At 35.2% G+C, this 16,852-nt stretch overlaps 1 protein-coding gene across 1 annotated transcript; it reads right to left on the bottom strand.

The window, feature by feature from the left end:
* Positions 1–8,852: 8,852 nt before the first annotated feature.
* LOC132287907 (olee1-like protein) lies at positions 8,853–10,132 on the bottom strand. The gene is made up of 2 exons (XM_059789830.1): positions 9,952–10,132; positions 8,853–9,381 (listed from the first exon to the last, which is right to left on the bottom strand). The coding sequence occupies exons 1-2, from the start codon at positions 10,118–10,120 to the stop codon at positions 9,023–9,025; spliced, it is 528 nt and encodes a 175-aa protein (XP_059645813.1). The 5' UTR covers positions 10,121–10,132; the 3' UTR covers positions 8,853–9,022.
* Between the last annotated feature and the right edge of the window lie 6,720 nt (positions 10,133–16,852).

Genomic DNA, 16,852 nt, shown 5'->3' with positions numbered 1-16,852 from the left:
TGATATGACCCAAATTTAACGACTCACAATGAAGCAGATTGGGTCGCCAAAATGGAACCAAATTGCCAACAGGCCAACCATTGGACCTGCTTTTATTTCTCTTAATTTTTTATTTTTATTACCCTTGCAAACAGAACCCAACAAAGACAAACATTAAACATTGTCCTTGGCTGTTAAATGAAGAATATTAGCTGGAATAAAACCAAAAGTAGTATTTGTACAGATGTAAAAACGCGATAACTTCGCCAGGGCATTTGCGACCTCATTGTCATTTCTATAGACATGGCTAAGATAAGCTAAAGAGAATCGCCGAAACGTCACCTGAATATCAAAGCAAATTAGATGAATATTAGCCAGCCCAGCTACATCTCCATTGACAGTGTTGACCACTATCAAATAATCATATTCAAACCAAACATGAAGATATGAAAATGAGAGAGCCCAAAGAACCACTTTTCGAAGACTCATAGCTTCAGCAACAGTTGCACTGGCAGCTGGGAAAGGAGAAAAAATCACCGCTTGTAAAATATGGCCCATAGCATTATGAAAGACAGCACCACCACCCCCCATCTGGGAAGAAGAGAGAAAAGACGCATCAACATTAAATTTTACCATATCTACCCTTGGAGGAAGCCATCGAGAAGGAGACGAAGAGGATTTTAGAGATTCTAAAACAGAGGATCCGAAACAAAAAGTGGAGGAAATGGAAGATAAGACCTTTTTATACTCCCAAAACTGAGAACACGCCACAACAACAACTTGATGGGAGTCCCACCACTCATCATCATACACATAATTATTTTGAGCCTTTCAAATACCCCAGCAACAACAAGCCACCAATCCCAAAAAATATATTCCCCCTGCCTTAAACTTCCAGTGATCAACAAAAGCCAACCACCATTCAGCAAAGGAGGAAGGAGTATCATGCACAAAATTAAGTCGAAGCTGTGATATTTTCCAAATATGAATGGAATTAAGGCAGAAGAAAATCAAATACTCAATGGATTCCGCATCCATACCACATCGAGGACACACCACATCGGTATGGTCTCAATACCATGATCATGCAAAAGTGCACGGACTAGAACAGCTCATCTACAGCACTTCCATAAAAAATGTTGAATTTTAGGAGGAACGTTACACTTCCAAATAGACTGCCAAAACAACTTATGATACGAAGGTAAATGAGAGACCTCCGCAGATCGACCATTAACTTGTTGCAAACGTCGATAAGCTAATCAATAGGCCAACCGAACTGAAAAAGTACCATTTGGCTCCAAATCCCAAACCAACTTATCTTCTTTGGAGAAGAAGTTGAAAGTACACCTAAGTATAGCGGCCACAGCAGAAGACGGGAAAAAAGAATATAACATAGGCTCATTCCATCCAATACCGAAAGGGTCTAGTAATTCATCGACCATATTGGGATTACCCAAATGATTAGGGCGTAAGAGTTTACCAGGACCAGTGATCCTTCCAAATATGGATAAACTGTCCATTCTTCACAATCCATCTAGATCCCTCGGCAATAAGATGTTGAGTGGACCAAATATTGCGCCATACCCAGGAAGGATTAGAGCCCAACTGTGCTTCTAGGAAGGAAGAATACTTAAAATATTTGGCTTTAAAAAGCTGAAAAACCAATCCCTGTTGTTTAACCAAAAAATGCCATCCTTGTGACGACCCTGGTTTTTAGGCCAGCGTGTCCTGTGATGAACTGTAAGGATGATCCGATAACGGATCCGAATGTGGAAGCGAAAACAAAAAACAAGACTCTAAAAAGTCAAAGTGACCTTCCATGAGGTCGTGGAACTCAACAAGAACTGATGCGGAAGCAAAAGATCGAAAATATGACAAATAAGCCCCCAGGGGCAAAATAGTCATTTCTGGAAACTATAGATTTGGGTGCCACCGAGCACACCGCTGGAAGGACAACGAAAAACTAATCAAGATGGACTCAAGAATCGCATGATTCGAAGTCCGAACGAAGGAGAAACGGCATGAATGATGTTAAATACGAAGTGTGCAAATCATTACACAAGGCAACAATATATTCAATAAGAAAAACATATTCTCATGAGTATAAACATAGCAACTATGTTATCCAATATTCAAAACATAACCAAATGAATATACAACAAGTCCAAGTCCATGATTTGAATATAGAAACCACTTCTAAAACACAACTAGATCATGGAGCAAATTGATAGAATTTAAATAGATAAACACAATTAAATTCTCTAGATTCCGATTCAATTCCAAATAATCTCAATTTAATACATGTTAAAGGACATAGTATGGTCATCACTTATATCCATTCTAAAACTCAATTAGGTTGTTGGAATAACAAAGTAGAACTTTAATTAAATCATGCTAATTTAAATCCCAAGGTTCTAAAACAACTTCAAATAGTCCCAAATTAATCTATACTAGTAAACAAGTCATGGCCAATACAAACATCAAGTTAAAACCTTAATTAAGCTAATGGGAACACAAAATAGATTTTAATTAATTCTTTTAATTAAAATCTCTTGATTTTTAAACTTAACCAAATACTCTTAATTTAACATATCTTAGAGAATATGCCAAGGACTAATGTAATATCACATTACAAGTTTATTTCATGCAAGTTACACCTATGTTTTTTAATAAATGTTGCAATTCTCATGCAATCAATCCCAATTTAATATATGTGAACAACCACACCAAAACTTAATTTTCTAGCATGCCACAAGACAATTCCAAGTTGTATATCACCATGAGGATTAAATCTTAAATATGGAATTTAATTAAATAAAAGATTTCAAAACCTAACCGAATATTCTAAATCAAATATATGTGAAGCTATATGGCATGTAAATCAAGAATATCAAGTCGGAATTTAAATAGAGTGAATAGTGCACTCGGGGCAAATTAATTAATCAAATTAATTAATAATTACTAATTTTCAAAACACCTCCAATCACTTTCAAATTCAACTATGTTGGAGTGCATGCTAAGGCCTAATTTAATATGCTAACATATATTGATTTTAAGCTAGTTAAGGCCATGTGAATTAATCTTTCACCTAAGATAAATATTAAATAAAATCTTTAATACTTATTCAAATATTCCAATTTTAATACACGACAATGAGCATATCAAGGGGCAATATAAAATTATGCTACATGTTTAAACCAAGTCATGAGCAACCGAGAAAATTAGATCCCGTACAAGAAAAATAAATAATAAAATCTCTAGATTTTATATTTAATCATGCAAACAAGTAGTATATGCATCACAAGCATGCTATATAACAAGAATTTAAACCTAGAACATCTCTTACCTCAATTTGAGATGAAAATCTCAAAAGCCATCAAAATAAAAGTGCTCTGAATTTGACGATACCGAGAGGTTTTGTCGAGGACAACACCGTGACCAAGAATTCGCAAGAAGCCCCATGAAAATCATAACTTGACCTAAAAACCAAACTCAAGAAATGGTCAAAACTGAATTCTAATAAGGGGGAAAGGTAGAGCACGGCGAGGGGAACAACAAACGTTAAGGCCGAAGACTTTCCATCAAGGAAAAGTGAACCAAAAGAGGAGAGAGAAGATGGCAGTACCCCTTGGGCTGCCATGGAAGCTCCAGGTCGTGCATGAAGAGGGGAGAAGATGAAAAATGAAATATCTCACCCTCCTTTTATAGAAATCTCAAAAAGTGCCCCGAACGGGCCCCGCCGGGTCCGAAAAAGTAAAATTTGAGCAGATGCGCTCAAATGGAAAAAGTTTGTGAACAAAAAAGATTCAAAATGATAAAATATGAACAAATGAAGAAACGGCATCAAAAACTGAGTCCCAAGCAAAAAGTTATGCCCAAAACAAGTTTAGCACTAACCGGGGCCAAAAACCCTGAAACTGGAAAACATCGTTCAGGAGGAAATTCCAAGAGTACACAACTCGACGAAATGTGAAAATGAATCTTGTACGAGGATCCAGGCTTAAAATAAGGCATTTTGCAATAACTTTCATTAATTGCACAATGGCACCTCCAAAAAGTAAAAACTGCACTTATGGTCCAAAATGAAAATATCTTCCAAAAATATTGTCTTAAAAATTCCTGAAATAAAATATCTTCAAAAGATATTTACGAAAAGTACCCCAAGAAAAGAAAATAATTTCAAAGAACTTTGCATCCATGCCCCTATGGACACCGGGAACAACCAGAGTACTTTTTTACAAAAGTGAAGATACGTATTTTGAGGAAACCACTCAAGATGAAGGCACGTGAAGTCAAAAACCAAATCCAAGCATGAGAAGTGAGGTTGTGTCAAAAACTGACAAACAGAGATAAGACGAAATAGGGAAAATGACAGAATAAGGAAAAGACGAAATAGCGCATAGTGTCTGAAAAACGAAAAATGCAAAAATGACTCAGTCCTCAAAGGAAGTTGTCAATTCACATGAAAGAGTCTCAGAAACCAATTCTGAGCACTCGAGATGACACTAAGCGACATGAAACAGAGCTCAGAAAGGAAAATTAAACGAAAAAAATCCATTCGTAAAATTTCAGGAAAAAGGAAAGGAGGCAAATGACCGGGTCATTACAATCCTTACTTAGACAACGATAAGCTACCTGTTCTGAAATGTACTGGAAAACATCCCATTTTGAGCGGCCTATAATTGCCGGCATACCCAAATATTTAACACACAAACCCCCCTTTTGAATTCCCAATAGCTGACAAATTGAATGCCGTACCTCTAAACTAGTATTTTTAGAGAAAAAAATACAACACTTAGTAAAATTAATCTGTTGTCCAGAAGCCTTTTCATACCTTTGAAGGATGTTCTTAAGAAAGGTAATTTCCAAAGTAGATGCCTGACAAAAAATAATCGAATCGTCCGCAAAAAATAAGTGGGATATAATCGGCGCCTGTGGATAAACACGAATATCCGAAAGTACACGATGCTGAAGTGCACCCTGCAAAGAAAAAGATAAAGCTTCTGCACACAAAATAAACAAGTATGGGGATAACGGATCCCCTTGCCGAAGCCCTCGCGAAGGTTTAAACATACCCATAGGGCTCCCATTAATTACTACATAATAAGATATCGTAGAAATGCAAGCATAAATAAGCTTAATCTAATGAGAGTGAAATCCCAATTTGGCAAGCATTGCTAACAAGAAGGGCTATTTAATGCGATCGTAAGCCTTACTCATATCAAGTTTTAAAGCCAAAAAAAGCTTTTTTACCTTTACGCTTGTTTTTTAGATAATGAAGAATTTCATGAGAAATCAAGATATTGTCAGTGATGTGACAGCAGTGACAAAGGCACTTTGAAATTCACTAACAATGAACGGAAGTAAGTCTCTAAGCCGATTGGAAAGCACTTTAGCAATGATCCGATAAGAAACATTACATAAGGATGTCTATACTGGAAAACTAAAGTAGGGGAAGCAACCTTAGGGTTATTTCTCTGAATTCAGGTAAGGATTGCTTGATTGTAATTTACAGTCAGATAATTAGTACAGTACTTTAGTATATTTATGGATTTTGATGATGATATCTTGTTTTCACTTTTTCTTGTACTTCATCACTAATTTGCATTTTGGAATTATAAAAACATAGATGGATCTTTACAGATGATAATTAAAAATTTGGAAAATGTTCATTGATTTTCTTTTGTAAGATTTTTTGGAAAAATATGAGGGCTAGCATAGTTATTATATTTTGGTTTGCTTCGGAATTTATTGGAGCAGTAGACCAGATTAGCTGATTATTATTGATTGTAATCGTTAAGTCTATTGAGCTTGGTGCACCTTTGCTACCGCTAAATTGTAGAAGACCCTTTTCCCACCAAGGCGAAGGACTTGCAAATCTGATTTACTAATTCTAGTCACTTTAATACATAAAATATATATATTGATTTTGATTATTATATCTTATTTTCACTTTTGCAGGCACGAACATTATAAAACTACATTGTTGGATTAATAAGTGCAGTTGGATGGTTTATTGTGAATTTAATTAAGACATTCAATGTTTAGGATATACTTTTCCTCAATTCCTTTCTCAAGTATAAATGCTATCGTCCCATGTATTGAATAAAATTGGACTTAATATGTACCAAAATTTGTACTAGGTCAAGTTTAAATTTGTTATTTGTTTTACTTATTAGGTCTTCACCGGTTAAAATTAAGGGATTATTACATATAAATGGGGTTAGGGAACCATATTTACTTAGAGGCTGAGTCAAAGTTTCATATTTCTCTAAAATGTGTTTGACCTAAAAGCTGAGGTGGCACATGGAAAAATACTGTTTCATATTTCTGTTGCCTAAAATACCCTTCTTCCTATTTTATGTGTTGCCTAAAATGCCCTTTTCTACACTTATCTATTTTCAAGCCCTAATCCTCTTTTCACATTCCATTCGTGCCGGACTCGTGAAGCTCAAGTGTTCTCTCTCTCTGCCCTAACCCTCACTTCATGAAGCTCAAGTGCTCTCTCTCTCTACCCTAACCCTCACTTCATGAAGCTCAAGTGCTCTCTCTTTCTCTCCCCCTTTCTGTAACAGCTCAAGACAGGCCACACATCTCGGCACACAACATCAGCGAACATTGCTGGCGAGACAACGAAGCAAAGAACAGCTAGCCGACAAGCTCGCTGGAAGAAAACGGTCAAAAATCGCCGGAGAATGGCGACCCACAAGCTCGCCGGAAAGACCCTACCGCGATCAGAGAAGAACCCAGCCGTGACTCACAAGCTCGCCGAAGAAGAACGACGCAACGAAATCGTTGGAGAACAGCGACGCGAAGAACCCAAATCGTCGGGAAGAATGGCGATTCAGAAACTCGCCGGAAGGAACCCAACCGGATTCGCTGGAGAAACCGGCGATTCAAAAGCTCGCCGGAAGGAACTCGCAACCCAACAGCGATCCCGGAGAAAAACCAGCCGGAATCGCTGGAGAACACGGCGATTCACAAACTCGGCAAAGAAAAGCAACCCAGAACCATGGCGCAGGAAATCACAGCCGCGACACCGTGGAAGATGAGAACGAACCATGAGGGATGGACGAAGGAATTGGGAGTGGAGGTTGGGTTTAGACAGTTGCGGGGAAAGAGAAGAATCGGTGAGGACAGATGAAAAATTCGGTGGGAGAAGAAGAGTGATTTATTTGGGGTTTGAAACTAGGGCAGAGATATGCGAAAGGCGAAAGGCGAAAGGCGAAGCTAAAAAGGGCGCTCGATCACCTTAAGAGTATTTTAGGCAACACAGAAAAAAGGGGAAGGGCATTTTAGGTAACACAATATTTAAACAGTAAAACTCCATGTGCCACCTCAGCAATTCAATCAAACTCATTTTAGGGAAACTATGAAACTTTGACTCAGCCTCAAGGGAATCATTTATATGTAATAATCCCTAAAATTAAGTTCCTACCTTTGCTATTAGGTCAAAATTTGTACGTTTTAATTTATTTTGTGTGTGCCTTTTATAACTTTTATTCAAGCTCAGCTAACCAAATACCTCTTCAATTTGAGTATTGATTCGTTCATTCATATGGATGGGCACTCCCTATTTCAAATCGGATTTACAATATATTATTTCTTCATGCTATTATTTTTCCTTTTCATCTTGATGATGCTATTTTTTTTTCCATGATTATATAATGCACAATAGCTCATTTTGTCTTTTATGTTTATATCCTTACAGTATGTAACTCATTAAAAAAATTGAGAAAGAACGAAACACTTTATATATCTAAGCATATCGTAGAGCTTGTCTCTGAATTTTTTTTTTTTTTTTGGAGGAACTTTTCTTTGATTTGCCAAATTTCAATGAACTATCAACCAATCCAATTCCTACCATCTAGCAAGTGTATTCTGAGATGGAGGGATTAAGAATAGTGTTCTAGAATTATAGAGTATTTATATCACATACAAAAATTTTATGCTGATTAAAAAAAAAAAAAAACTGTCTATTTAAAAAAATAATTAAAAAAAATAAATTTTCATTTATGAAATGTAAGTGCCATGTACTCACGGAGTGGAGTGCACAAAACACCCATCTATTATGCTTACATATCACTCTTTGCAGACACAAAACAACTTCAAGTATTGATTTGGTACAAATAAATCTCACCTGAAATGATATGTCCATATGACACATTTTGCAAAAGTTAAATGACATTGGCGTCTCATCCTCCTCAACCACCCTCCTCTCTCCTCGTCTCTCTCTCTCTCTAACTTCACTCACCACCACCACCACCACCTCCTTCCATCCTCTCTTCTTTGTTTTTGCCGCTTTCGTTCAACTTTAACCCTTTGGTGAATCACACCCAAACCCATTATACCAATGAAACTGACAACAATATTGGACCAAACGCCTTCAAATTCTCCCTACTCAAAACTAAGAGTACACGACCCTCGTCCCGCCTGTTTGGTCCTCAAACCCCCACTCCTCTTTCTCTATGGATCCAAATTCCCGAGATCATCAACTTCTTGGCAACCCATTCTAGAGAGAGAGAGAAAACAGAGGTAGAGAGAAAAGCCAAAGCCGCTTGATGACAAGAAGAACGAATGAGGGCATTTTAGGGATTTTATTAAAAAAATTGTCAAAATTAACTATCATGGCCAATTTATAATACAAGGATTTATATGCATAAATAAAAAATAGGAGCCATAACACATTCTGTATATAACGTTGTGGTTGTTGTTGTTGTTGTTTTTTTATTTTTTATTTTATTTTTTTTTTATTTTTTTTTTTCTGACACTTGTATATATATAATAGTACCTTATAATATATGAAAATTAAGACTTTTGATTAACTTCTTCATTGCTCAAGTATATTCCAATTAATTGTCAACCTCAAAATAAAAATTAAGGCCAAAACATTATAATAAAATGGAATTATTAACTCAAGTACTTGTTATCATTATAACTGCAAATATAGCAATTAAATTGCCATACATGCACGTTGATACATGCAAGAGAAGTGGATTGTTGTTATGACATTCATGGAAATGATGTGGCTAGCTTATTTAATTTAATTTTCAGGTTCTTCAGGGGCCGCTTCCTCATCAGGATCATCTGCGTAGATACCCAACTCCTCGAGCACTTTGGGGCACTCGGCGTCAGGGTCTTTCTTCATGAAGCCGATGTAATTAGCGTAGCGAATATCGGTTGACATGCCGTTATCGGTGAGGGTGACCGGGGCTGTTTCATCCATGGCTTCACCGCAGGTGTCAGGTTGGGGGCTTGTCGCCACCTTCACCTCACAAATCTCGTCACCATGATCTCCTTCTACCTTTAGACTGTAGCTTCCATCTTTTCCGGATTGCCCATTAACTGAGTATGTCACGTTTCCGGTCTCCTCATCTTTGCATAGTAGGACCACATGCGCACCTGCACAATAGAGGGAAAAAAAATACTTTAATACTCCTAAAATATTGATGACATGATATTACCAACTACTAATTAAAGTACTGATAAAAATAAATACATTTTGAACATTGCTATTTCAGTTCAGATCTTCCGTCAAACACTTTGCATCTGTGGATGTCCCACTATGTACGCAAACTGTGAATTCTTCTGCCTAAATATCATTTTCCATACAACCGTATCAATTGTGCAAAAGGTCTGGCCTTGCATTAAATTTCTATGTATTGATTAGTTTTTATATCTTCATTGCATTTGCATGCACTTATTGAAAAACAATAGTGTTACATTATATATATATATATATCTAGATATATATATATATATATATATATATATATATGAGTTACCAAAACTTATATAAGATGAAGAAATTAAAATTTATTTCAAAACATTAGATTTAATCAAACAAAACATGGTGTATGATAGGAAATAACAGAAAAAGAATTTACATGACCGACCGCATTCATATGGACCGCATTCATATGGAATAAAGACAAATATGATAATTATGATAAATTTAATAATTTTAATTACCTTCGAGGAATTGACTTATCTTGGTGACGAATTGGACGCGGCATGGGTCGCAATAAACCTTGCCTTCGACGGTGAACTTGCCGTCTTTTTTCTTGCCAGCGGCGTGGGCAAATCCAGACAGGGCCAAGAGGCAGAGGACGGAGGCAACGAGTGCGAATACCTTTGCCATTTTTACTTCCCTTGGTGCGTATTGGAATGGAGGGTATCAAAATGCCTTAAATAGAAGAAGGAAGAGGTGAGAGAAAATGAAAGAAAGAGAGGTTGACAAGTTATTTTTGGGCAGAGCTATATCATGACAGGGTTTGAGCGGTTGTAAGATGGGTAGAGTTTTATCTCTTCCACTGGTAAATGCTTTAAACAACCTTCCAACCAGACAGGTCCTTCATTAGTCCATTATACGATTGATAATGCCGAATTAAGCTCGTTATGATACACACACACTCACACACACACACACATACTAATAATATTAACGTGCCTTAAATGTTTGTAGAGAGTTTTTTTTCTTTTCATTTATGGAACTATTCACTTAGGTTTCATTTATTTTTATGATATGACAAGATTCCGTCTAGTGTTTAAACAAAATAATGAAATTATTTAATTGAATTGATATTTTCAATTTAATAAATTACATTAGAATAAATTTTATTGAAATTATTTATTTGAGTGGATTATATGGTGCTTTCCATCTACTAAATTACAGTAGAATCAACTTTCCCGTTTATTTGCGCCTTCCCATGAATATGAGCACATTATTTTGTAGCTTGTCCCTTATTTATTGGAGAAGAAAAGTTTTTAATTTTTCTCTTTTCTTTTTATTGCCTCCTACCCTCCTCTGAGAAATACTTTAATGCTCGTAATTTTTTTATGACATAGTATTATTAGCTAATTAGACGTTAACACATAGTGATAGAACCTACTAAATAAATGTTTTTTTTTTTATGTGATAAAATATAACTGGTTGATAACACCGATGACATAATATCACTGGAGTCGAGATATTTTTCTTCATTTTTGGCTCAGCCTTTTTAAGATGATCAAACTTTACAATAATTGAATATTCTCTTAAACTTTATTCTCTGTTGTTTTAGGTGAGATATAAGGTACGGAGTATTTGTTTTCTTTAATATGTGTTTCTTACTTTTGCACTATAAAGTATTCAATAACCCTCAAAATATAAACATTGCCAATATAAGGAATAAAGGAATCCATTGATGTAAAAAAAAAAAAAAATTACAACCAAAACATTTGCAGATGCTACAAAAGGTTTAGAATTTTTGTAAAAATATAATTTTCTAAAGAAATGATAAGAGGATGACATTACTAACACGGTCTCTGAGGTTCGACACCTTCAATATAGCCATATACTATAAGGATTTGTTGTATTATGAGTGATTTTTATCATTGAAAACACACGTCAATGAAGCTTTTGGAAATCCGCCACTACATTTCTGCTTTCCCTCTATCATAGAGATAAGTATACACATCCCTACAATTTTAGCTTCTAGACGAGTAGTTTTCGAAAACTGACCACTACCATCTTAGAATCATACCCGTAAGGATGAGGGCTTCAATAATGTAACCATTAGCACAACATAGCAAAATATCAAGGAAATGCAAGTAAACAAAGAAAATAAAGAGATAAGTTTAGAGATGATCTTTTTACCCCCTTTTGATTTGAGTACCTCCTTTGCTTATGCTCTTCTTCCTATTATCCAAGCCATGGATGGATTTGCAAGCTTAGAAAAACTAATGACTCCTCTCTACTAGTGTATAGCGAGATAAAAAAGAAAAAAACTCTTAATTATCTTACTTTTCCTTCTATTTTTTCCTCTTCTTCTTCTATCAAATTCTCTCATTATTCTTATTTTTCAATCTTCTCTCTCTTTTTTCAAATTTATATTATATTATATTATATTATATATATATATATATATATATATATGTATTATAAAAATTTAAGCTCTTAATAACTCATGGTATTGTAGAAGGCATCTGTAACGGGTTGAATACTTCAAGATCCAAACATAAACTATTGGGTAGGGCTAACACACAACCCATTTATACAGATATATTATATTTCCCATATGGATCTGATGCGGGAAAAACCTTTAACATTCTTCCCACCCGAACTCGCAACGTGCAGCTTGAGCCACCCTGCCTATCCGAGTGGGGGCCCGAACACGTTCCGATCGGGAGTTTGGCGAGAGATCAAGGATTGGTCTGGCTCTGATATTAACCGTATGTTTCGTGATTAAATCCAAAAACTTATGCTATTAGGTGAAACTAATACCCAACTCATTTATACTCATTACATTTTTCATCCGGATCTGACGTGGAATAAATGTCTAGCAATATCCCATTTCTTAATTTATAATGGAATTTTTGATAAAATTTACAGCTTAGTAACTAAAGTTATCATAGCGGAAATCTCACCAATTATAAACTGAATATAAACTCAATAAATAAATAAAAATTTAAAAATTCACAAAACAATGCAAATGCATACGAATAAATTTTAACATTAATTTTAAGGATTAAGTGTAAAAAATCCCCTTCTACTATCGATATAGTGCAAAAAGGTCCATGTGTAGTATTAAACCCCCCTATATTATCAATTTGGTGTATATAAGTCATTATGTGGTATAAAATGACGATAATACCCTCACTTCAGTTGAATAAATTAATAATTATAAATACAAGCTATGTAAAATGACCCTTTTGTCCAATTTGTTAAAATTGTATTTGTTTGGGACAATAATAAAATAAATCACAATTTATATAAAATTGGGATAAGCTAAACCAAAGAAACCTAAAATTGAATATAATAAAAACCGAAACCAAACAGTCCTTTACTATATAAGACACACACTGTAGCCCTATTTATCAAAAAAAAAAAAAAAAAAAAAAAAAAACAAAAACAAAACAAAACAAAACAAAACAAAATTTTCAAAATCACCCATGCCACCTCCTCCTTCCTCACTTCCCCCTCATTTCTAATCACATTTTTTAATTCTGTAAAAAGATTTGTGCTGTTAGAGTTGAGCAGTGAAGCGAGTGAGCTGAGAGAGCATCCAAAAATATATAGATAGATACACAACTGTGTGTATATATATGTGTATTTTCTTTTTTATGACAGAATTTTCTTTATTTTTTTCATTTTTTATTAGGTTAAGTGCATTAAACCCCCTTCAACTATGAGGCAATTGCAAGAAACCCTCCCAAATTAAAAAATAACCCCCAAACTATAAGAGTGTTGCAATTAGCCCCATAACGTCAAAGAACGGTTAACTACAAAATGAAGTTACCATTCTGCCCCTTATATCTTAATCTAATAATTTTGCTGACATAGAAATATATATATATATTCCCCTCAACATAGCGTACATAGGTAATAAAAAAGGTGCGTGCCCCACCTTTGCTTCGTCTATTTTTACTCCCCGCGGCCATCACAACCAGTTGCGGCAACCAGCTGCAGTTTGCCTGTGTACGCGTCTAAACTGCAGCCACAAAATTTACCGTTGAGGACCAACGGCTGTCTTGAAGCTGTTTTATCGGCGAGAAGCGGCTAGTTGCTTTTACCGACAAGAAACAGCGAGTTTTATTTCTTACTGGCGAGATTGAACTAACTAGTGATGAAACGACTAAATGGTGGGGAAGAGGATGGCAGGATTGTTCAGCAGGAATGGAACGTTCGGTGTGAGGTGGATTGTTACTATCGCCATGCTTCAATGGAGGACAACGGGTTAGCTACCACCTCGTCTCCGGTCACCTCCGACAATCTGCCGCCCTTCTAGATAGTGAAGGGTCGGCTATAGATCATTAACGCTAATGTCTTTGTCAGAGGTGGAGAAGATGGAGGTGGCGCATAAGCCGACGGCGGTGGCAACCTTGACGTGGCGTATGAACATGTGGCTATTTTGTTGCTTAATCAATCCAAAATATTCATCTCTCCAATGCAAGCTCTTTAGTAATCGATCACGATCATCGGCAACCCAATCACAAGACCCTAAATTCTAGCCTTAAGACCCTATAAAAACCTACAAATTCAGTCGCAAAGTCCAGAAAATCAGTTGTCGTCATGGACGGACGGTGGTGCCTTGGACAGACAGTGAAGGTAGTTGGGGAGAGAGGACGGCAGGCACAGGGAACATGTGTTTATATATATATATACACACATCGAAGAGAGGAACGTGTGTATATACATATATTTCTATATAATATTTATTTAATGGTCATAAGGTTATTTTTGTCTTTTTAAATTTATGTCAAGTCTGTGACGGCCCAGCTTTTTCAAGCCAGTGCGTCCTGTGATGAACCGAAAATTGACTCGATAACGGATCCAAATGCGGAAGCAGAAATAGAAAACATGACCCTGGAGATGTAGTGCATATCTAAGAGCCAGAGTGACCTTCCATGAGGCCACAGATCTCAACGAGAACAATGCAGAAATGACTGATCAGAAAAAAAAAAAAAAAAAAAAAAAAAAAAAAAAAAAGAACAAATAGGCCCCCAAGGGCAAAATAGTCTTTTCACATGGAAACAACATCCTTGGGAATGTACATTATTCCTAAGACACATACGTGACTTCCCATGAAGTCACAGGACTTAAAAGAAAGTAGTGGAAACAAATTAAAAGAAAACAGGACAAATTTAGCCCCAAGGGCAAAATGTTCATTTCTGAAAATATAAAATCAGGTGCTACCGAGCACACCACTGGAAAGATAGAAAAAAATTAATCAAGTTAGACCCGAGAATCACTTGATTCGGAGTCCGGATGAAGAAAATATGAAACTCCAAAGTTTCATAAAATTAAACTTTTGGGTTTGAAATCAGTGCGGCAAAGGTACTTTACAAGGGGTAAAATGGTCTTTTAAGGCAAAACTAGATGCAACCGTTTATACCATTAGATAGAAAAGGAAAACTTAATAAATCTTTAGACTCAAGAATCACTAGATTCGGAGTCTGGATGAAGAAGTTATGAAACGTTAAAGTTTTAAAAAAACTAACTTTTGGGTTTAAAATCAGTGCGGCAAGGATACTTGACAAGGGGTAAAATGGCCTTTTTAAATAAAACTGGATGCAACCGTTCATATCGTTGGATAGACAAAGAAAAATTAATAAACTTACACTCAAAAATCACTTGATTAGGAGTCCAGATGAAAAAGATATGAAGTTCCAAAATTTAAAAAAAAAAAAAAAAAAACAAATTTTCGGTTTACAAATCTGGGCAGGAATAGTGTTTTGACAGCAAGCACCATTTGATTTTTTTTTTTTTTTTTTTCAAGAACTGAGGTTAAAAACGGACCCTTAAACGAATTTTTCTGGAAAAACATGAAGAAGAAACCCCCCTTAAAATCACGTTTTCTACCTAGCCCCATGAAAGAAAACAAAAAAGAAAACACGTTGTAATGTCCCTAAAATGCCCCTAGCTCAACATAGGTCAAGAGGATCCAAAAAGCTGCTACATGGATTTTTTTCAGGATCTGTCCACAACTAAGAGCAAAAACGAGCTATCAAATGAATTTTTCTGGAAAAACACGAAAAAGAAACCCCTCCCGAAATTGAGTTTTTTATCCAACAATGTGGAAAAAAAAAAAAAAAAAAAAAAAAAAAAAAAAAAAAAAAAAAAACATACTGTGAAATGTTCAAAATGCCCTTAGATCAATAAATGGTCAAAAACTCATAAAATACAACTTTGCACCAAGTATGCATTTGGCCCTAAATGCATTTCTAGGTTGAAACAAATATGCACACAAGTGTAATAAATGATTCTAAGTGCGGGGGAATGATCCACGGCACCAGAGAAGCCCCGACTCAAAATCCGACCCCCTGATGGCCAAATATGAGAAAAATGGACTTGAAATAGAAATTTTAAAATCCAAAAATATAAAATGGAGTCAAATTACTGTTTAGCCCTTGGCCACACTACAAACATGATTAATATGACCATATGGAAGAATAAAATTGGAATTCCCACACCCGATGCAAACGTGATGAAGTAATAACTTGGCATTTTTCAATATTTTCATAATATTTCATGAAGTTAAAAGTTACATAAAATACAGGATACATGTCATTGGCCTCCGGTCTCATCTCATACATGTCAAGTACATCGTAAAAGGTGTACTTATGTGTAATACCCCTAATTTCAAAAGGATAGTCCTGGTATTTAAATTATTATTTAAATTACGATTTTTATTTATTATTTGACTAATTGTTTTGTTTAATTGATTATTTGCATAAATGGTTTTTAATTTCATTATTTGGTTATTTGTTTTGAATTTATTTGATTATTTGTTTTATTTGAAATTAATTGTTTTAATTTATTTAATTATTGTAATTAGTTTTTTTTGGTTAGTTGATATGGTTGTTATTTGTTTAAATTGATGGTTTCGTTGTTAGCGTGACTGGATTTAATTATTTCAAATTTAATTGTTTAATTGTTGGTTACTTGTAACTGTGTTGTAGTTAATTTTTCTTATTCTAAGTTAAGTTGTTAATTGTCTTTAATTGTTTAGTTATGTATTTAATTGTAATGGTGTTATATTTAAATCTTTATTGTAAATTTAAATTGGTAATTGTCTTGATTTAATAAGTAGGGTTTTACTTTTAATCAGTTTGTAAGCCGTCGTAGGTTTCTCAGTATGTTGGATGGGCCGGTTAGGATTTCAGTTGGGGCTTGAATTAATTTAGGGTTTAGTAAAATCCTATAATATATATGTTAGATGTTTGGTTAGGGTTTTAGAAACATAACAAAACCAAGTATACGACTATGGAGACAAAGGAAGAACAGAGAGTGTTCACATTGGTTTTCTTCAGAACTTTAGAGACGGCGTAGAGATTTTTGGACAAAGATCTCAAAGGCAAGTTCTAACCTTACTCTCTCCCTTATACTCGT

This window comes from Cornus florida, unplaced genomic scaffold (genome assembly GCF_030987335.1).
Source record: "Cornus florida cultivar Cherokee Brave unplaced genomic scaffold, ASM3098733v1 CherokeeBrave_3.0.0_Hap2_Chr02, whole genome shotgun sequence".
NCBI lineage: Eukaryota > Viridiplantae > Streptophyta > Magnoliopsida > Cornales > Cornaceae > Cornus > Cornus florida.
This window is presented reverse-complemented; position numbering and strand designations above follow the sequence as displayed.